Source organism: Giraffa tippelskirchi, chromosome 1 (genome assembly GCF_054371585.1).
Source record: "Giraffa tippelskirchi isolate mGirTip1 chromosome 1, T2T-mGirTip1v1.2.pri, whole genome shotgun sequence".
Classification (NCBI taxonomy): Eukaryota; Metazoa; Chordata; class Mammalia; order Artiodactyla; family Giraffidae; genus Giraffa; species Giraffa tippelskirchi.
In genome coordinates, this window is record NC_137275.1 from 130293146 (window position 1) to 130315929 (window position 22784).

General features: G+C 41.3%; 1 protein-coding gene across 50 annotated transcripts in view; it reads right to left on the reverse strand.

Annotated features, from left to right (window-relative positions):
• Positions 1–471: 471 nt before the first annotated feature.
• The window catches only part of HMBOX1 (homeobox containing 1), a 188455-nt gene continuing 166142 nt past the window's right edge, over positions 472–22784 (reverse strand). For 8 of the 50 annotated variants that reach the window (XM_081496601.1, XM_081496488.1, XM_081496518.1 and 5 more), the window contains 4 exons: positions 5938–6020; positions 3545–3640; positions 2599–2690; positions 472–699 (listed from right to left, as the gene is read on the reverse strand). In XM_081496601.1, the coding sequence (XP_081352727.1) occupies positions 562–699; positions 2599–2690; positions 3545–3640; positions 5938–6020 (409 nt within the window). In that variant the 3' untranslated portion in view covers positions 472–561. Of the gene's footprint in view, positions 700–2263; positions 2369–2598; positions 2694–3544; positions 3641–5937; positions 6021–22784 lie in introns of all 50 variants that reach the window. The other 42 variants (XM_081496730.1, XM_081496610.1, XM_081496637.1 and 39 more) reach the window with 8 other exon arrangements.

Consider the following 22784-nt stretch of genomic DNA (forward strand, 5'->3'; position numbering starts at 1 on the left):
TAATCTAGCCACGGTGTGACTATTATGAGGCACGGCTTATTGCAGCTGGAAATCAATTATTCCCACGTGGAGGTGGGGTTCTAGTGTTCCTTTCACTCTGCGGACACTCCCCAAATGGTGTCTGTCAATCCTGGCCACACTACCTCAGCTTGCATCCTACCAGTCTTGGGGAAGGAAGAGGGGTAGAGACTAGTGTTACAGGAATCTAAAGGTACCCAAGGTTTTACATGGAGCCTACTATTTGAGAACTGAGGGCTAGCTAAATACCTGGAAGCACTTTCTTGGAATGCTAAGACAGAGCAGCAAGATTTTCTAGCCTCGGGGGCTGGGAGAGGGAAGTTTGGTTGGTTGGTTGGTTATTAGTTACTGGGAATTAATACTGAGAGAGTATATGCAAAGGCTGAGGGCACCATGCCATCTTCACAGAACAAGACCCTAAGGGCTAACTGACATACAAGAAACTGCAAGTTATACTGTAAGAACACATGTTAAGGACCGAGGAAAGTCTGCTAAGGTGCTACGTCTAAACTAAGTTAACTTCTCGCGTTCAGCCCTCCCTCATCAGTCGTCATCCAGGGCCTCTGTCTTGATTTCGTTGGCTCCTTGTCGGGCCAGTGCCAAGATAGTGTGGTTGACTGCTGCCATTTCCACAGCTAACGAGATGGGGTCTTGGTGGTCACTATGGCTAGTGCTGTCATCCTAGACGTGCAGAAATAAGAAGCAGATGTTATTGGGGGACTGGTGAGATCCTCCAGCTCACAGAAAAGCATGCTGGGGCAAGGGGAAGCAGAACATTTGTGGGAGGGGTCATAACAGGGTAGAGGTGAAATGTATTTAAGTAGACACTGAATGGATACAGGTTCAGAGACTGCTGGTTGGCATTTTGATGGTTCAACAGATAAAAAGCACTACAGTGTGTTTTTTTTTTTTTTGCTGAGAATTTTTCCTTCTGTCAGAAAGACTGCTGGGGATGGTGATCAAGCCTGGACCATTACAGGTTTGCAACCACTACAGCACTAGTGATTGAGGGCCACACTAGTGAGCTTACATTCTGGATGGGTGCTCTTACAGACTATTACAGTTCACAGTATCTCTCTACTCAGTTGAGAAAACCAGACAAAACTACAGATACCAACACCTTACGGATAAAAATGCATTTTAGTAGAAAATAAACCGAAACCCTCCTAAAACTCCAAACTCTCAGTTACAACAGGAGAGAAGTGTAACTGTCGGAAGTGGCTACACACTCTCTGGCTGTAAGGAGAGCCGGGGGAGGGAAGTGCAGGTGTTGTACTTGGAAGGTGTGAAGCTTGCCTTCCACGTCGCTGTGTGATAAACAGTACAGCTGTAAAGGAAGCTGCACTGCAGGGTGTTCGTCAGGCACTGAAGGTGGAGTTACAAATAGGGTATAGTTTCTCACCTGTCATCTTCAGGGGACTCTACCGCAGAAAGCTTTGGGGAGGGTAAGTCCCTTCCTGGGAAAAAAGCATGGTATGTGCTGCCCTTAGGGCCTCTGGAAAAACGATGGAAATGATCCATCTACACTGGTAAACTAATAAGGATGTTACTGCTTAGACTCCCAGAACGTTCTCTAGAGTGAAACGTCTAGCTCTGATGTGGGGTCCTCCGAGGCGGGGAATGAGAAGCCTTGGGAAGTATAGGCTATACTGTTCATTCTCACAGGCTGGTCTTTGGCTTAAACAGGGATCAGCATGGAACTGTAGGGACTCGGGCAGTGTCTACGCTCAAGCTGCAGGATGGTGAGCAGAAGGAGAGCATGGTGGACTCTTGTTTACGAGCTGGCTGAGCAGGGTACAGTGACTAGGAAAGAGCAAACGTGTTTCTGCTGGCATCTAGAGAGACCACACATTCTCTTCATATTCCAAATGGAGTGCGTTTAAAATCCTTTAAAAAAAATTTAAATCTTTAAGTTTAAATGTGGGGAAAAACTCCCACATTCTTACTTAATGAATTATTCCATCCAGTGTCTACAATTAAATATATTTTCCCCCTTAAGCAATGAAGAGGAAGTCAGGGTGAGGTGAGCAGTCATGCATTTATGAGAGGGTGTGTGTGTATCCATGTGCCAAAGACTCTGGAGGGACCACGGTCTCGGCACGAGGGCTCCCATGGCATGGGGCCGGGGCGGGCAGGCCCCTCCACTGCGTGCGGGTGGGTTCGTGTCCAGGCAGGGCCGCGGCTGCCCGAAGCCCCTAGCACCTCTCCGACATTGCGTGTGTGTGTGGTGGATGGTGGAACTTGCTTGTTTGGATCAGATCCTCCTCTCTTCTTCTACCTTCTCTGCTTCTCTGCCTCCCTCTGAACTTCTTCCCTCCTCCTCCTCCCCATTGCGTACTTGCCAAGTATCCTGTTGTATGACAATAAATCCGTGTGGGTGAATAAGGATTTCTCACAAATTCAACAGGACAACTGAATCTTAACCACATTCAAGTTATATGAAAATCTAACTAGACATGAGCAGAGCTGGAGGGACATTAGCTCGCCCCCCCCCCACCCCGGACAAAGCGCACCCACAGAATTGAGTTGTCACACGACCCCACCCACTCTGCACCCAGCAGCGCCTGCTCCATGGCTCACCTGCTCCGAGTAGTCATTTCCGTCCACATCATCACTGTTGGAGTGGCCTCCTGGACTCTGTACATCTATCCCATGGCTCTCCAGGATTGCTGCTTCTTCGAAAAAAGCAAACAGATCCCTAAATTATCTGTTACCATACCATAAAGGTCTAAACATTGAATTTGTATTGAGGAAATGAGAATGCAATTAAACAAAACCCTAGACTAAGTCTTGTTTCTTCTCAATTGCAGACAGATGGAATTCAGTGGCACAGAGGTCAGGGGAGGAACAACACGTTTGCCATTCTGGAGCCCCTGTTGCTTCGTGTGTACATCTGAGTGGCTGACTGGTAGGTGCTTCATACTTACCAACTAATTAAACGGCTCTCCTGTCTCGGGGTTCTATAAAGCATTTGAGGATTGTCATGATGAAGAAGTAAGTTTATAAGTGAAATACAATTTTAGAAGCTCAAAACCAGCCCACCATTCCTGATCTCATCAATTCATGTTTCTTAAATGCTTTTTTGTTCAATCTCCCTTTTTACTAGGTTCCCTGTATATTATGACGCTTTTATTCCAATTCTATTAATCAGATGTTTATTAGCCTCTGGGTCATAGCCTGGTAACAATGAAAAGGCTTAGGGTGTCACATTCCCCCTCTCAAGGCCTTACAGGTAGCTTTCATCTGCACCACAGGAGTAACTGATCAGAGATCATGTCTAATTCCAGATTCTTGCACTAAGAACGATGAGGTTTAGAAATAATAATGTCTTTCTTAGTACTATACAAATAGTATGATTAATATTAACGTTACATTATTAAAAATACAGTGAAGAAAAACATAAGGGCAATTCTTGTTAGGCTTAAAGGGTAGGCTCATTTAGACCTGCAGTTCTAAACTGAAGTCACTCTTAAACACACAGCCCAGGACTGCCTCCAAAGAGACAGCAGCCTCTTGGATACATTACCGATATTGGCTCTTCTCTTGATCTCCTTCCGCCTGTTAGCAAACCAATTATATACTTTCAGGGAGGTAACTCGTTCCAGATCTGACAGTTTTTTGCCTGTGAAGACATGCAGTAAATTCAGAAAATCTGTATCTGAGGCTAGTTTTAAGGGACAATACATTTTTTTTCAAATGTTCTTTTCACTGCATTTATTGCCAGAATAACAGATATAGAATTTTTTTTTATCATGCTGCTGCTGCTGCTAAGTCACTTCAGTCATGTCCGACTCTGCGCGACCCCATAGACGGCAGCCCACCAGGCTCCCCCGTCCCTGGGATACTCCAGGCAAGAACACTGGAGTGGCTTGCCATTTCCTTCCCCAGTGCATGAAAGTGAAGAGTGAAAGTGAAGTCGCTCAGTCGTGTCCGACTCTTCGCGACCCCATGGACTGCAGCCTACCAGGCTTCTCCGTCCATGTGATTTTCCAGGCAAGGGTACTGGAGTGGGGTGCCATTGCCTTTTTATCATGATCTAGTACTATATATAGACTTCATTATTGGATGAATAAACATATGGTGGTGGTGGTTTAGTTACTAAGTTGTGTCCGACCCTCACGACCCCATGGACTGTAGCCTGCCAGGCTCCTCTGTCCATGGGATTCTCCAGGCAAGAACACTGGAGTGGGTTGCCATTTCCTTCTCCAGAATAAACATATAAATAGTGGTAAAGAACCCGCCTGCCAATGCAGGAGACAAGAGATATGGGTTCAGTTCCTGGGTTGGGAAGATCCCCTCGAGGAGGGCATGGCAACCCACTCTAGTATTCTTGCCTGGAAAATCCCATGGACAGAGGAGCCTGGTGGGCTATAGTCCATAGGGTCACAGAGAGTCAGACATGACTGAAGCGACTTAGGATAGGATGGATAAATAAACATACCAACAGCCCTAATAACACAAAATGCTTCAATTCAGAAAGCCACACAATATTAAGGAATTCCAATATAAAATATTAAGGGATTCAGTCTGCTAGGGTTCAAAGTTCACATGACAGTAATATGAAAGCTTCATTTAATTAGCATCATTTACTGGGAGTTGGTGATGGACAGGGAGGCCTGGTGTGCTGCGATTCATGGGGTCGCAAAGAGTCGGACACAATTGAGCGACTGAACTGAACTGAACTTAGATGAATATATTATTATTTATCACATTCCCATATAGCTAAAGTTTCCTTACATCTTTAAGGCCTTGTATTAACTAGTTTCCTGCTGTCTTAAGACAGAGACCACTATCTATGTCTTCTTAAAGACTAAGGTCACTTTGCCCATCTGTTATTGTAACTACACTGGAACACACAGCACAATTCAAGGTGCAAACTGCTGTTAAATATGACGGTTTATGGATAGCACCATGTTTACCAACATGGCAACCACCCTTCTCCTTCATCGTTTTCTATTCTAGTTTTTAACCCTCAGTGGGTAGAGGAACCAGAAAACAGGTCAGGCACTTGATGCACGGGGGTTAAGTATTTTCCAGGAAGAGTCTGAGTTGCATCCAGCACAGCGTTAGGGCTGGGGCTTTGGCCTGTGAGAAGTAAGGGTGCCGATGTCGTTGTAGCTGAGTGTGTATGTTCTGGATGGTTAGAAGTCTGGCTTCTAACTAAGAGAGAATAAATTAGTATTTAATTATCACAAAACAGTGGTAAAACTTAAAACATAAAAAAGTGATACTTTTGTATGTACCCTTAAAGCCAATCCAATTAACTGGCCAAATGGAGATCAATTGGATACTCTTCACTGAGAATGGTTTCTGGGTTAAAAAAAAAAAAAAAACCACCACCACCAATAATCTGTGGAAGAGCATTTTAGCACACGATGTATGAAGTGTTTCAGGGGCTCTGCTGACTTGCACAGGAACAACTGGACTTCAGAATGGAAATACTCTGAGCTAAGAAGTCATCCCACTGTAGAAATGGGAAAGAAGTCGGCTCCAAAAAGAATTCTTTCTTTAAACAGGAATACAGAATTATACAATTTTCAACAATTACAAAACAAAATTATCTTAATGTTTACATTAACAAACCTTGTTTAAGTATGCCAACTTTAAAACTATTTTGAAACTGGTATGTTTATGCTGTATTTTTGGAAAAAGAAATCTATACAGTGTTTAAAACTAGTCATTTCAAGGTTGCATATCTCAAGCAAGGACACTCACTGGAACTTTCCCACATGAAGCCTAACTTGGAGTCGTGTAATCACCCCCTCAGAAGTACAGTGTGAACAGATAGGGCAAGGCAATGACCATCCACAGGAGGATGGTGGGAATGGAGCCAAGAGCACCCGCCGGGATGAGGAAGAGACCGACGTCCCAAATGCTGGTCCGAGCGCAGCACAGAGCCAGGCACACTTGCTGCCTTACCTGGCTTCTGTATCACTGCGTTGCAAGCATTCGCAATTTCTTCTCTCTTTGCTTCATCTGGGTATTGATTCTCATTGAAGTAACTGTAGAGGCAATCAATTAAGACACAAAGTTTGTACTTTTAGAAATGTGCTCTCCTTAACACACGAGCTCACTGAAAAAGATGTCCTTTTCTAGGATCTAATGTTAATGTCTAGTCCAGGCTGTCTGATGGAATTTTCTATGAGGATAGAAACAGTCTTTCTGTTCCACGGGGCAGCCACTACTCACATGTGGCTACTGAGGGCACCTGAAATGACGCTGATGTGATGGAGGACGTGAATTTTTGATTTTAGTAAATTTAAACAGTTACATGTGACTGGTGGCTACTATATTGGATAGGACAGGTTTAGCCACTGCTAGGCTTCGATAAAAGATGTACTGGATATAAAAGTAACTTGTGATATGGGTGGCTGATTGAAATCACAGACTTCCGTTATTGCAGCTGCTAAGTTGCATCAGTCGTGTCCGACTCTGTGCGACCCCATTGACGGCAGCCCCAGGCTCTGCCGTCCCTGGGATTCTCCAGGCAAGAATACTGGAGTGGGTTGCCATTTCCTTCTCCAGCGCATGAAAGGGAAAAGTGAAAGCGAAGTCGCTCAGTCGTGTCGGACTCTTAGCGACCCCATGGACTGTAGCCTACCAGGCTCCTCTGTCCATGGGATTTTCCAGGCAAGAGTACTGGAGTGGCGTGCCATTGCCTTCTCCGTTCCGTTATTGAGGCCCTGGTAATAACAGGACTCTTTTTGTATGTCTTGTTGTTTGTAGTAGCAAAACTTGGAAATTACCCAATTGTCCATCAATAGGAGAATGATAGAACAAATTATGAGACATCTATATTTATACACAGCTCTTTAAAAAGGACTAGAAAAACTATTCATTGGCCTGGGGAGATGTTCTTGACGTGGTCCTAAGTGAAAAAAAACCAACCTGTAGAATAATGTGCATGTAAAAGTACTGTTAAGAAATTTTTAAAATTCCTGTCTAACTTAGAGAATGAACTTATGGTTGCGAGGAGCAAAGAATAGGGGGAAGGGATAGTTAGGGAATTTGGGATGGACATGTACACACTGCTGTTTTTAAAATGGATAATCAACAAGGACCTACTGTATAGCACAGGGGACTCTGTTCAACGTTATGTGGCAGCCTGGATGGGAGGGGAGTGAGGGGAGAACAGTGTGTGTGTGTATGTATATATATATATATATATATATATATATATATATATGGCTGAGTTCCTTTGCTGTGCACCTGTAACTATCACAACATTGTTAATCTGCTATACTCCAATATAAAATAAAAATTTAAAAGAGAAAAAAAATTCCTGCATATGTGTACTTAAATCTGCATGGATAAAGGGTGGGGGAAGGGGACATATGCATACTTATGGCTGATTTGAGTTGCTGTAAGGCAGAAATCAACACAACATTGTAAAGCAATTATCCTCCAATTAAGAAAAAACCTAAGTGACTAAGTATCAGAATATTGATATATTTATCCTCTAATAAAATGTCCCTATAAAAAATCTGCATGGATAAAAGCTGGAAGGGTACACATAAAGGTTGATTACCTTATCGTGGGGAAAGGGATAAGGAGGAGGAAATTTAAACACTTTAAGATTTATTTTTGTCTTTTTCCACATGCTAAAATGCATATATTACTTCTGTACACTAGTACTTAAAGAAATTGGGTTTATTGAACCCATCCTTGGCATTATCAGACCTGTGAGACTATATGTGGAAACAGAATGCTTATTAGTACTACTTGTTCTGTCACCTATGAGTTTTCAAAAAGGAAAATAGAATTTCTGTGCTTTGAACCTGGAAACTTAAGATCAGGAAATGACTCCTTGTCACATCCTAGTTCCTCTCACTTCCTTGGGGGCTTCCCTTCCCCCAGAACACAGCTCTCCCCTTCCCTCATCCTCTGTCTGCACTGGTGACAATGCCATTCTATTGGGAGGCCCCTAACCTCCCTTGAACCCTGCTTTCTGCAGTGCAGCTCCTCTCCTCCGCACCCTCTCCATGTGGAGAGCATCCTTCGCTGGAGTCCCAACACAGCAGCTGCCATCACTGAACAGCCTTTCCTTTTCTACAGTATAAGCGACAGAACTCTTATCAATCCAGTCATGCAGATACCACCCCACACAGTGGTCTCCTGCTTTAGTCCAGGATTTACACATCTCTTTCCACATGATTTTCTGCTATCATTTTTACAGCTTCCATGTTCGTACTGAGGATTCTTCCAAGTCACTGCTCCACTTCCACATTCCTACTGACTTCATCTTAACTCCACCTCTGCTATTTGGGCAAAGACTCTGCATTCGTTTCCATTAACCAGAAGCACAGGTATTACCCAGTGGCTTATTAGAAAAGCAGAATCCCAGACCCTGCCTTTAGACTAAATGAGAATCTGAATTTTAACAAGATCTCCAGGTAATTTGACTGCACATTAATGTTTGAAAAGCATAGGATCCCCGCATTCATTTAAAATTCAGCAACGAAGACAACAAAAGCAGATACTAAGTATCTAATATTATGTGCATCCACTGTGGGTCAAGAAGAGAATAAGATAGGTTCTGACCACAAGGAGTTTATAATCTACTGAAAGTGAAGTGAAAGTGTTAGTTGCTCAGTCGTGTCCAACTCTTAGCGACCCACCAGGCCCCTCTGTCCATGAAATTCTCCAGGCAGGAAGACAGGAGTGGTAGCCATTTCTACCTCCAGGTTATCTTCCTGACCCAGAGATTGAACCTGGGTCTCCTGCACTACAGGCAGATTTTTTACCATCTGAGCCACCAGGGAAGCCCATAATCTACTGAAGAGACACACAAATCACTACTCTTGTGATAAGATTCCATAGGCTGTCTGAACAGAGGAGAGTGGAAGCACAGAGGAAAGTGTGCTCAGTGTTGCTGTAAGGCTTGGCAGAGGAAGTGCCATCTGAGTTACGTCTTGAAGACAAGATAGGAGTTTGCAAAGCAGAGAAGAGAAAGAACTTTTCATGAAAGGGAAGAAGCATGAGAAAAAGCAAAAAGGTAGATTAAAGTCTTGATGATTCTGGGCATGGAGAAGAGTTTGGTGTGGTTAGAATATGAGGTTCACAAGAAAAAAATGAGAGATGCTAGTCTGGAGGAGTAGGATGGGGCCATACATAATGATGTTCCATACGTAATAAAAGATTTCATCTTGAAATAGAGGTTTTACAAGCCACACAGAGATATACTCCCAGCTGCATTTTAGAAAGATAGCACATCTTCAAGATTCAAGATGACTTAGACTTAGAACTCCAAGTCTAAATATGAAATTCTGAAATTCCTTAGTCAACTTTCTATTCACCTACTCCACCTCTTCAAATTTCTTCCTCTTTATACTAATCTCGAATCCTTTAAAACCCTCCTCCAACTTAAAAAACCTGTTCATGTATCTCTCTTCTTCTGACCTCATCTCGCTTCTCTGAACTCCATGGCAAGCTGAATCAATAGTATCTCTTAGGAGATACCATATGATTCAGGAATCCCACTCCTGGGCATACATCCAGACGATAATTCAAAAGACACATGCAGCTCTATGTTCATAGTAGCACTATCCACAATAGCGAAGACAAAGAAGCAACTTAAATGTTCATCGACAGACAACTGGATAAAGAAGATATGATACATATATACATTTCACAATCAGTCATAAGAAAAAACGAAAATAATGGCATTTGCAGCAACATGCGTGCAACTAGAGATTATCATACTGAGTGAAAGTGAAGTCGCTCAGTCGTGTCTGTTTGTGACCCCATGGACTGTAGCCTGCCAGGCTCCTCCATCCACGGGATTTTCTAGGCAAGAGTACTGGAGTGGGTTGCCATTTCCTTCTCCAGGGGATCTTCCCGACCCAGGGATCGAACCTGGGTCTCCTGCATTGCAGGCAGACTCTTTACCGTCTGACCCACAAGGGAAGCCAAACTGAATTACGTCAAAAGGAGACAAATACCATACAATGTCACTTAAATGTGGAATCTAAAATATGACACAAATAAACCTGTCTACCAAACAGAAACAGAATCAAGAGACATAGAGAATAGACTAGTGGTTGCCAAAGGGTTAGGGGGTGAAAGAGGGTAGGAGTGGGAGTTGGGGTTTAGCAGATGCAAACTGGTATATATAGAATGGAGAAACAAGGTCCTACTGTACAGCACAGGACACTATATTCAATATCGTATAATAAACCATAATGAGAAAGAATATGAAAGAGAATGTGTGTATATGTGTGTATATATATATATATGTATGTGTGTGTATAACTGAGTCACTTTGTTGTACAGCAGTAGTTAACATTGTAATTCAACTACAACAGAAAAACCAGTATCTCTTAGGAGAAATTCTGATTACACAGCTTTTCTGTCCTTCCACCATACCTGTCCTGCCACTCTCCCACCCTGCAGAAAGCACCTTCCACTTGTTTTCTTCCATCCTTCAATCAGGGTACCAAGAGTTCCTGGACAAAGTTATAAAATAGGGCCAAGTGATTTCTTTATAACCCTGTGTTTCTCAACCTTAACTAGGCCCCTTGTTTCTGATGGGAATGCTTTTTGTCCTTCTAGCCAACTGTCTATAATACTCCATCTTTCATGCCCCTCTTCCTGAAACCTTTCCACTCTTTAAGTCCCAAGCCCTCAAACCTACCACTGTCATTCTTTTTGCAGATGCCCTTGCCTCCTCTTTTACCAAGATGGAGATTATTAGGATTTGTTTAATGTTTTTAGCTTCTCAACTTCCATATGTCTCTGAGTCACTGCTCGTTCACCTCTGCATCTCATGGAAGAGGAAGATGCAGTCTTCTCTTCGAGGTCTACTTCTCCACTTGTGTCTTTGATCTCATCATCCTGCCCTGTTTCATTTTCTCATGTCTCCTTTCTTTCCTGCATAGCTTTTCTTTTTTTAAAAAGTTATTTATTTTAATTGGAGGCTAGTTACTTTACAATATTGTAGTGGTTTTTGCCATACATTGATGTGAATCAGCCATGGGTGTACATGTGTCCCCCATCCTGAACCCCCCTCCCACCCCCCTCCTCATCCCGTCCCTCAGGGTCATCCCAGTGCACCAGCCCTGAGCACCCTGTCTCACCTGCATATCTTTTCCCTGTGCCCTCATAATTTACTCTATTTCACTCATTTTATGATGCATATTTCTTCATTACTATGATTCTAAAATTAGGATACATCTTGTAATTCATGGTGTCTGAAAGTTAAGTGGCAGCATCTCCCCTCCATGCCAGTATATAAAATAAAAGTGTGTCATACAATCACAGCCTTCCTAGATTTGATGGAATGCGGTAGCTGCTAAGACCTAGAGGTCCCATTTCAGCAACGGCTCAATGGCTACTATACCTTATTGTGCTAACTCTTCCAAATTATTGCAAAGCCTGTGACTGACACTCTACTCCCTCTAATGTCTGATTAATATACCTAATGTATATCTCCAGTCATGCTGCTATTGTATTCAAAAAATTTTAAAGATTTATTATAGAGGTGTTCAGAGTCCCCCTCTCCCCTAAACTGCCCCTGCAGCTTTATCTACTGCTACTCTCATATATGCCTGCTAGTCTGGGGAAATAGAACAGCCTTGTCAACCCCCTGCATCTCTGTGCCTTTCTATTGTCCGTTTATGTGCTCTTTGCCTCCCTGCCTCCAAACCATCTTGTCTTTCACGATACAGCTCAACTGTCACCTCTTGGCCAGTCAAAGGTAATTTCCTCATCCCATGAATCCAGCACTTCATCTGTTCCTCTCTCACACCTTTTTCACCCTGTACTATAGTTATCACTGTACACCTCTCTCTCCTACTACACCAAGAGCCACCTGAGACCAGGTGCCAAGTCTGACTCACCCTCATCTGCACTCCTCAATGATGAGCTGTCCTCCTCAATGATGGACAGAGTCACCACCAGCCCAGGGCAGGGGCCTCCAAAAGAAATGGCTATCACTGTAAATGAACTGTGACCATCAAGGGTGTATGTTGAGTTATCACAACAGAGTTTTGAAGGGTACATATTAAACTGTTACAAATGATGATTATGTCTTGGGAGCAAGAATCCTGGGGTTGGGTAAGTGGGGGTTGGGGTAGAAGACAGGGAAACATTGGTAGTAATTAAGATGGATTTTCACTTTCTGCTCTATATATTTACTTCTCTATTGAATTTCTAAAATGAAAATATGCTATTTTAAAATAAAAGAACATTAGGAAAACATTGAAACAATTAAGAAGTAGCTTATTAATCTAATTCCCTAAATAATTTATGTTTGGAAAGTGCATTTGAATCATCGAGAAAATACTAGGATTGTGACTACCATTCTAGTGACTAACAGAATAAAACCACAGTATTTCTAGAAGCTAAATAAGAATTTAGAATTTTTCCTAGCACGACGGGGCCTGAGGAGGTGATAATTCAGAAATGGGCTTTGTGGAGATCATGGAGGAGACAGGAGCAGTGTACTGACTGGTTCCTAGCATGGTGGGGTAAGAGGCCATGAAGCACTAAGCACCCTCCTCAGGGAGCCAGGCTCACCCGGCCTGGAAAATAATGGCAAAGAGCAGGAGGAGAGGACAGGTGGGGACCAGAGCTCAGCTAGGGCACCCAGCGGCAGTGGTGAGGCTAGGCATCCTCCAACATCAGCTTCAGCCTTCTCCGGATCCCCTTCCCAGTGACTTCCACAGGGCCTTTGCCACAGCCCTGGGGGAAGCAGGCTGACTAACACCTAGCAGCCAGTGAAGGTTTACATGCTTAATGAGGACCAGCAGTGGGACAACCAGGGCACCAGGCATGTTGTCCTGCTATGTGGAGCGGCTGAAGGGCCCTGGTAGTCAGGGCCTGATAAAATGTAGTCCCCTGGAGAAAGGAATGGCAAACCACTTCAATATTCTTGCCTTGATAACCCCACAAACAGCGTGAAAAGACAGAAAGATAGGACACTGAAAGCTGAGACCCCCCAGGTGGTGTCCAACATACTGCTGGGGAAGAGCGGAGAAACAGCTATAGAAAGAATGATGAGATGAGCCAAAGTGGAAATGATGCCCTTTTGTGGATTTGTATGGTGGTGAAAGCAAAGGCCAATGCTATAAACAACACTATTGCATAGGAACCTGGAATGTTAGGTCCATGAATCAAGGTAAATTGGATGTGGTCAAACAGGAGATGCTAAGAGTGAATATTGACATCTTAGGAATCAGTGAACTAAAGTGGACAGGAATGGGGTAATTTAATTCAGATGACCATTATATCTACTACTGTGGGCACGAATCCCTTAGAAGAAATGGAGTAGCCCTCACAGTCAACAAAAGAGTCAGAAATGCAGTACTTGTGCCATCTCAAAAATGAAAGAATGATCTCTGTTCGTTTCCAAGGCAAACTATTCAACATCACAGTAATCCAAGTCTAGGCCCCAACTACTAATGCTGAAAAAGCTGAAGTTGAACAGTTCTATGAAGACGTACAAGACCTTCTAGAACTAACACCAAAGAAAGTCCTTTTCATCATAGGGGACTGGAATGCAAAAGTAGGAAGTCAAGATACCTGGAGTGACAGACAAGTTTGGCCTTGGAGTACAACACGAAGCAGGGCCAAGGCTAACAGTTTTCCCATTTGGTCACAGAAAACACCCTCTTCTAATCTAACAACACAAGAGACAACTCTTCACATGGACATCACCAGATGGTCAATATAAAAATCAGACTGATTATCTTCTTTGCAGTCAAAGATGAAGAAGCTCTATGCAGTCAGCCAAAACAAGACCCAGAGCTTACTGTGGCTCTGATCATCAGCTCCTTATTGCAAAATTCAGGCTCAAATTAAAGAAAGTAGGGGAAACCACTAGGCTATTCAGGTATGACCTAAATCAAATCTCTCATGATTATACAGTGGAGGTGACGAATAGATTCAAGGGATTAGATCTGGTAGACAAAGTGCCTGAAGAACTATGGATGGAGGTTCATATCACTGCACAGGAGGCAGTGTTCAAAATCATCCCCAAGAAAAAGAAATGCAAGAACGCACAGTGGTTGTCTGAGGAGGACTTACAAATAACTGAAAAAAGAAGCAGAGTTCCAAAGAATATCAAGGAGAGATAAGAAAGCCTCTTAAGTGAACAATGCAGAAAAATAGAGGGAAACAACAGAATGGGAAAGACTAAAGATCTCTTCAAGAAAACTGGAGATACTAAGGGAACATTTTGTGCAAAGATGTGCACAATAAAGGAGAGAAATGGCAAGGACCTAACAGAAGCAGAAGGTATTAAGAAGAGGTGGCAAGAATATAGAGGAGTGTACAAAAAAGGCCTTAATGACCCAGATAACCAGATGGTGTGGTCATTCACCTAGAGCCAGAATCCTGGAGTGGGAAGTCAAGTGGGCCTTATTAGGAACAAAGCTAGTTGGAGGTGATGGAATTTCAGCTGAGTTATTTCAAATCCTAAAAGATAATGCTGTGAAAGTGCTGCACTCAATAAGCTAGCAAATTTGGAAAACTCAGCAGTGGCCACAGGACTGGAAAAGGTCAGTTTTCATTCCAATCTCAAAGAAGGGCAATGCCAAAGAATGTTCAAACTACCACACAACTGCACTCATTTCACATGCTAGCAAGGTAACGCTCAAAATCCTTCAAGCTAGGCTTCAGCAGTATGTGAACTGAGAACTTCCAGATGTTCAAGGTGGATTTAGAAAAGGCAGAGGAACCAGAGATCAAAATTGCCAACATCCGCTGGATCATTAAAAAACAAGAGAATTTCAGAAAAACATCTGTTTCATTGACTACACTAAAGCCTTTGACTGTGTGGATCACAACAAACTGTGGAAAAATCTTAAAGAGATGGGAACACCAGATCACCTTACCTGCCTCCAGAGAAATCTCTATGCAAGACAATAAGCAGCAGTTAGAACTAGACATGGAATGAAAGACTGGTTCAAAATTGGGAAAGGAGTACATCAAGACTATATATTGTCAAAGCTGTATTTTTTTCCCCCACCCTGCTTATTTAACTTATATGCAGAGTACATCATGTGAAATGCCAGGCTGGATGACTCACAAGCCAGAATCAAGATTGCGGGGAGACATATCAATAACTTCAGATATGCAGATGACTACCCTAATGGCAGAAAGCGAACAGGAACTAAAAAGCCTCTTGATGAAGGTGAAAGAGTAGAGTGAAAAAGCTGGCTTAAAGCTCAACGTTCAAAAAACTAAGATCATGGCATCCAGTCCCATCACTTTGTGGCAAACAGATGGGAAAAAGTGGAAACAGTGAGATTATATTTTCCCGGGCTCCAAAATCACTGCAGACCAGGAAATTGAAAGTCGCTTGCTCCTTGGAAGAAGAGCTATGACAAATGTAGACAGCATATTAAAAACCAGAGACATCATTTTGCTGTCAAATTTCCATCTAGTCAAAGCTATGGTTTTTCCAGTAGTCATGTATGGATATAAGAGTTGGACTGTAAAGTAGGCTGAGTGCCAAAGAACTGATGTTTTCAAATTGTGGTGTTGGAGAAGACTCTTGAGAGTCCCTTGGACAGCAAGGAGATCAAACCAGTCACTTTCTAAAGGAAATTAACCATGAATATTCGTTGGAAGGACTGATGCTGAAGTGAAGCTCCAGTACTTTGGTCACCTGATGCAAAGAGCCGACTCATTGGAAAAGATCCTAATGCTGGGAAAGTTTGAGGGCAAGAAGAGAAGAGGACAACAGAAGATGTGGTGGTTGGATGGCATCACTGACTCAATGGACATGAGTCTGAGCAAACTCAGGGAGATAATGAAGGACAGGGAAGCCTGGCGTGCCACAGTCCATGGGGTCGCAGAGAGTTGGACACCACTTGGCAACTGAACAAAACAACAAATAAGAAGTTGCAGTTGTGGCATATATGATTGTTGTTGTGTTAGTCACTGAGTCATGTCTGACTCTGCAACCCCATGGACTGGAGCCCACCAGGCTCCTCTGTGCATGGAATTCTCCAGGCAAGAATACTGGAGTGGGTTGCCATGCCCTTTTCCAGGGGATCTTCCCGACCCAAGGATTGAACCCAGGTCTCCTGCATTGCAGGCAGATTCTTTACTGTTTGAGCTACCTGGGCATATATGATTAATGTGTTAAAAAGTTTTGTAAAAATCTTATTTTATTTGTACTTAGTATTTATATAAAATAAAGCCAGAATAAAAACAAACTGGTAACCTTCCAAATCAAAGGTTCAAGATATATAATGTACTAACTATGGTTCTAAATCTCTAAACTTGGCAACTAATCCTTTCTTTTCTGCTAAAGACTTATTATAAGTAAGAAATGTAGACCTATCAGAAATATCAATTTTCTTTAAAATGTGCTAATACAGCTACAGGTGTGTACACTGAACTGTGACTAGTACTTTCATCTTTCTGTAATGTTTCAATGTTTAAAAAATATTAATTAAATATATATAGTATAAGGTAAACTGATAAAATAACATTTTAAAATACCTCATAGTAAATATTTATGTTTAAAATATAATAGTTAAAATTTTTTTGCAAAAAATTACAAAGCTCTTAAAGCTTTCTTTTTGGTGGTGGTAGGGGGCAGATTACAACAATATTGATGTAAAGTGAAAGAATTTTCAGGAAAGACAAAGGCAGGTCAGGAAATAAAATGTTCAACCAATATGTATTACATGAGCATAAGTATGTATTTGAGGAGTAGATGTAAGTTCAAAAATGACCCTGATCTTAATAGTACACAGTTCAGTTGAGGACATCAGATATGAAGTTAAAACAAGAGTCAAAAGAACAGTCAAAACAGTAGAACAGTGACAAGTCAGAATATATCTAGCTGCTAATTAAATATATAAACAATATGTTAAATAAATCCAGGTTAGAGGGATATCTCTATGGACTATGCTGCTCTGGGAAAGCTTACTGCTTTGGATCTTTTCTGAGGGATGCACAGGCTTCAGGCATTGGAGAGGAACGGGCAAGGTTATCAATAAAGACAAACATATAAAAACCCAAGATGTGCTCAGACAACAAAAAGCAGCTAGTAATGCAATCTGATTAGACTATAAGGATTATATTCAGGGTTTGCCTGAAATAGTGCTGTTATCCTGGATCATTAACAACCCCTGCCCCTCATTCCCAGGTGGTGCTAGCAGTAGAGAACCCACCTGCCAATGCAGGAGACCTAAGAGACACAGGTTTGATCCCTGGGTTGGGAAGATCCCCTGGAGGAGGGCATGGAAACCCACTCCAGTATTCTTGCTTGGAGAATCCCATGGACAGAGGAGCCTGGTGGGCTATGGTCCATGGGGTCGCAAAGAGCTGGACATGACTGAAGTGACTTAGCATGCACTCTCATTCTCCTAAATTATCCCATTTAGACAGTAAATTATATAGTCAGTCCAGGACCATATCACATTATTGGCTCATCTGAGTTTAATGTTAACTAAAATCCCTATGTCTTTTTCACAGGTGTTTTGTGAAGGGGACATGGCAACTGTCAGAAAAAAGGAAGCATCGAAGAAATTAGTAACTATAGTTTCTATCTAGTTACCTGTAAGAGGAGCTATGTAAGTCCAGAGAACCTGCTTGGCCTATAACAGACACTCAGTAAGCAACTAACTGTCTGATCAAAAGATGGCTGAATAAATGTATATGTGAAGGAATAAATTAATGTAAGAAAGAAACAAAGGGGAGAACAGAAAACACTGGTTTCAGTTAAGGCCTTTAGTGAAACCAACAATACTTCTTTCAGGAGAAAGGCAGTTAGGATCTTACTGTATTGTACACTGCACTGTTTTCCCTTGGATCATTCAGAGGTTTTATACTAAGATATAGCTGAATACAATTATGTTAGTAGTGTTTATTTTTGAACTATACATAACCAACAGACTATCAATAAAGTTGAGAAGTAAGTCTAATGACTGATTTTAGATGTAATTAATCATTTAGTCAACTCAAAATGTTGACTGAGTCCTAGTTTATACCAAGCAATTGGCAAAATGGTGGCAAAGATAAACCATGCAGAGCCTCCTAATGTAATCACTGGGGATATATAAAGTTCACTGTCAGATGGACTGTATTAGTGGAATGAATGTAGTTAGTATATGGGAACAGAGAGGAATCAACATTTGTGCAGGTTTCTTGAAGACAGAGCACGGAGGGTGGATAAAGTAAAATAGCATGAGGCAAAGGAAGCAACACAGAAAGGGAGTTATAAAAGAGCTTAAAATGTTCTGAGAGTGAGGAGTTCAGTGTGGATGAAACATATACATGAGATGGGTGACTGGGGATCAAACTGAAGAAAAATATTGGGTCCATATTTTAAAGAGTATAATAGAGTTTGCACTTAACTTCAGGCAACTGGACAAAGGTTTTTAAGCAAGGGTATTATATGATCAAACACATTTTGTATGGCAGTATCTCTGGTGATACTAGAGGTAAAAGTCAGTTAGGCAGCTGTGGTAAAAGCTGAGGAGAGGATCTGAAGTAGGCTAAGGCATGGGAGTACAAGGAAAGATAAAATTCAAGAGACATTTTGGGATGGTAATAAAAATTCAAGACACCCTCACTTCCTGGGTTTAGGCACCACTTCCTCCCTTCCACCAAAAGAAGACAGCCTTAGGAATAGGACATACTATCCATTATTCACCTTCTAGCATTTCATCCTTAAATTATGTCAAAGGATTAGATATTTCTACTGTTACCAGGTGGATAAATTGTGGGAGAACTTGGCTTTAAGACTCTGAAAGGGACCTGTTTCTGAAATACACTTCTGTCCCATATAAGAATGTTTATAGCCCTAGACATTTTATAAGACTAAAAAGGGAAAGACATGTAAACAGAAATCTACAGGTAGTAATATAAAAGCAATAAAATAAATCCTAAGGGCACTACACTTCTATAGACAAAGGACATTGTCAGCTGAATGATCAGTGAATATCTTCACAGAGAGAAACCAAATGATCACTTTGCAAGACAATGACAGCAAAGAATTAAAATGAAAAGTGGCAAAATCATTTACTTGAGATGAGATACTATAAGCTGGTAACAAATGGAAATGTCCTTGAAGCACCTTCATTTCAGTAGCACCTAAGTCTATAAAAACGACAACCAGAAAATTCCTCCTATTGTGTCTCAGGGAGCACACAGAAAAGATAGCAACCTGCTCTCTAAGCAAGGTGTGTGTGTCCCTCAGTCATGTCCCTCTCTTTGCGACCCCATGCAAGGGGTGTGTGTGTGTGTGTTGCTCAGTTGTGTCACACCCTTTGAGACCCCATGGAGTGTACCCGGCCAGGCTTCTCTGTCCATGGAATTACCAGGCAAGAATACTGGAGTGAGTTGCTCCTTCTCCAGGTTATCTTCCTGACCCATGGATTGAACCCAAGTCTCCTGCATTGCAGGCAGATTCCTTACTGTCTGACCTGCCAGGATAATGCCATGTAAATGAACTTATTCCCACACCACCCCCTACCCTGCGTTTTTAAATGAACTATCTCCCCTGAAGAGAGATTTAAACCTCATCACTTTAGTAATTTAAAAAATAATGTTTCAGGATTGTCAGACACTGCTCACTATCTACAATCCAGTGTGCATTTCTTTATCACTAAGTATCATTACTGGGTGGAGGGCAGGAAAGAATAACATTAAACTGAAATAGTTTGGAACCTAGTTGTCCCATATCCACTTTGAGAGCATCTATGTGTTAAACAATCTTCAGCAACAACAAAATACTTAAAATATTTCTTTTTTGGCAGGGGGGAATGGTACTGGTTGTTTTAAATAACAGGGAAGCAAGAGATGACAGAAATGGGAAAACTTTCTCCAAGTATAGCACCTCTCTTTGGTTAATTCATAAAAGCCTAATGACATCCTCAGTTCAGTTACAAACCAGGAAAGTGACACCCTGTATTTTATCCAAAGATCTCAAAGCTGCTCTGATACTAATCATACCTTAAAATATCCCTGAGAAACAACCAGGGGTCACAGAGAAACAGGAGAAGCAGAGCTGGAAGTCAGCCATGCATACAACTGTTTGTCATTTACTGTGAACTTTAGGACAATCAGGGACTTGGAAAGATGGGGAAAATGGGGACAATGATAAGCTTACAGATAATAAGCTCCCCAAAGTTACAGAGCTGGCTAGGATTACAACCAAGCTTCCTGATCTCCAGGCCCAGGCTCTTTCCATTCCTGCTTGCTAAGGAAGTTGCTGGGTACAGTGGGGTGAAGAGCATCACCTGAAAATTTACGTCCACCTGGAACCTCAGGAAGTGATTGTATATAAAATTGGGTCTCTGCGGATGTAATTATGGGAAGGACTGTGATGAGGTCACATTATGCCCTAAATCCAATGAGTGTCCTCATAAGAGAAAGAAAAGAACACAGAGAAGACAATGCAGAAATGAAAGCAGAGTGATGGGTCTGAAAGTCCAGGAATGCTAAGGACCTCTGACAGCTGACCAAAGCTAGAATCTCCCAAAGGAACCCACTCTACTGACATCTTGGTGTCAGATTGTGGCTTCCAGAACTGAGAGAAATACAATTCTGCTGTTCTAAGCCACCAAGTTTGTGGAAATCTGTTATGTCAGCCCTACAAAACAAATACTCTGGGTAAATAAAATCAGTACAAAAAGAATGGGATGGTCTTAAGAGATACTGTGATTCAACTATCATAGCTTAATGGACACCATTTCAATACAGAACTACACCTGGCAGGCAGACTGAAATAAGCAGCTATTTCTGATTTCTGTAAGTAAACACCCGTATGAGGCATTCTCTTCAAAGTCTGGTCAAATACAGAAAAATTCTAACTTCAATTCTTTTTCCTTCTGTAATCCAAATTGGCTGCAACCCTTCTTTTGATGCTTAACACTGTCCTCCATTTGAACAGTTTTCATATTAAATCCCCATTTCAAAGCTTTACTGACTTTTTAGATTGGCTACTTCATGATAACAAATGGAGCTAAGGGATTGCTATATTCATCTCTATCTTCAGCAACTGATTTAGCAGTGCTTATTTTTTAAAATCTTGGAACACTAAGAACAGATAAATATTTCAAACAAAGACTACCATCAATGTTGAAAAAAAATCTGCTAAGAGATGTATAAGAAAACAAGTATAGTAAAACAATGGTAAAACCTAGATGATAACTGTAAAATTCTTTCAGCTCTGCTGTATGTTTAAAATTTTTCACAATAGTATGTTGGAAAAATAGTAACTGGTAACATTAATAAGATGATAAATGCTAGCAGTTGTGGTGGTTTAGTCACGAAGTCGTATCCAACTCTTGAGACCCCATGCGACTGCGTAGCCTGCCAGGTTCTTCTGTTCATGGGATTTCCCAGGCAAGAATATTGGGGTAGGCTGCCATTTCCTTCTCCAGGGGATCTTCCTGACCCAGGAATCGAACCTGGGTGTCCTGCATTGCAGGCAGATTCTTTACCTACTCAACTATGAGGAAATGCTAGCAGCATCTAAATTAAATCAGAAACAAGGCAACAGAGCTCACCATCCCCAATACAACCTTTTCTCTTGTTACAATTTAATGTTTTTCTGAAAGTCCTAGTCATTACAATAGGACATGAAAGAGAATTAAGAAACAAACTGGGAAGGAGGGCCACACATCATTTGCATATTATACTATACCAACAAAACCAAGGGGTAAATTCAAATTGTCTCAGAAGCAATCAATCAGATTGCTGGGGACTAAACAGACCAACAAAGATACTAAAACTTTCCCGTGTATCAATAAGCAGTTGGACAACTTAATAGAAAAAAGGCCTCTATTCATGAGAGTAAGAAAAATGAGAATTAAAATAAAAATATCTAACAAGAAAAACATATAAAATATACAAAAAACTAAAAATGTTACTCATTTCACTGACAGGTATAAAAAAGATACAAGAAATGGAGAGGCATACAACACATTCTTAGATAAGAATAAATAATATGACAAGGACGCTTCTTCACAAATTAATGTTTAGGTTTAACTTCAATCATATTTTTTTCCCCTCTTTTTTCTCAGTGGGAGTGGTATGTCAACAACACTATTTTAATGCTCACCTGAAAAAACAGATAAGAATGGTTAAGAACATTTTAAAAATAAATATTAGTGAATGGGCCCTCTCATCAAATATTGTGAAATTATATGATAATCATAATTGTGGTTCAAGAATTGATGGTAAATAGAACCAAAAAACATAACAACTTCATATGTGAGAAACAATTTTAAATCTTAAGAAGAAAGGGAAAACTTGCTATTTGGAAAATAAGACCAAATTAGATCTTCACCTTACAAACCCAATGTTTTATGGCTAAATGTAAAAGAAAACATTTGAATGAAGAAGCATAAGGGATAGAGGCAGTCACACAAGAATAAAGTGGTGCACTTATCTACATTTAAATAAAAGTGAAATAAATTGCAAATATATAGCAGAAAGGGTTAATGAGCTAATTCCATAAAGAATTAATATACAAGTCAAGAGGAAAACATAAATACACAACAGAAAAATGGGTAAAGGAAAAGAACAAACACCAAAAGATGAAGTATGAATGATTAATAAACATGTAAAACTATTTAGTCTCATTAGTAATCAGAGAAGTTTAAACGTAGACAAAACTAAAGCAGTGCTTTTTACCCTTCAGATAAGCAAAATGGAGATTTTTCACTGACTAAAAAGATATGGTACACACAGAAGGCAGGCTGTAGTGACAGTGGCAGTGTGTGCTCAAGGCCAGTGTCAGAGATGTGGGTAAATCCAGCTTTCTGGAGGGAGTTGGTAATATGGCCATATATATCATT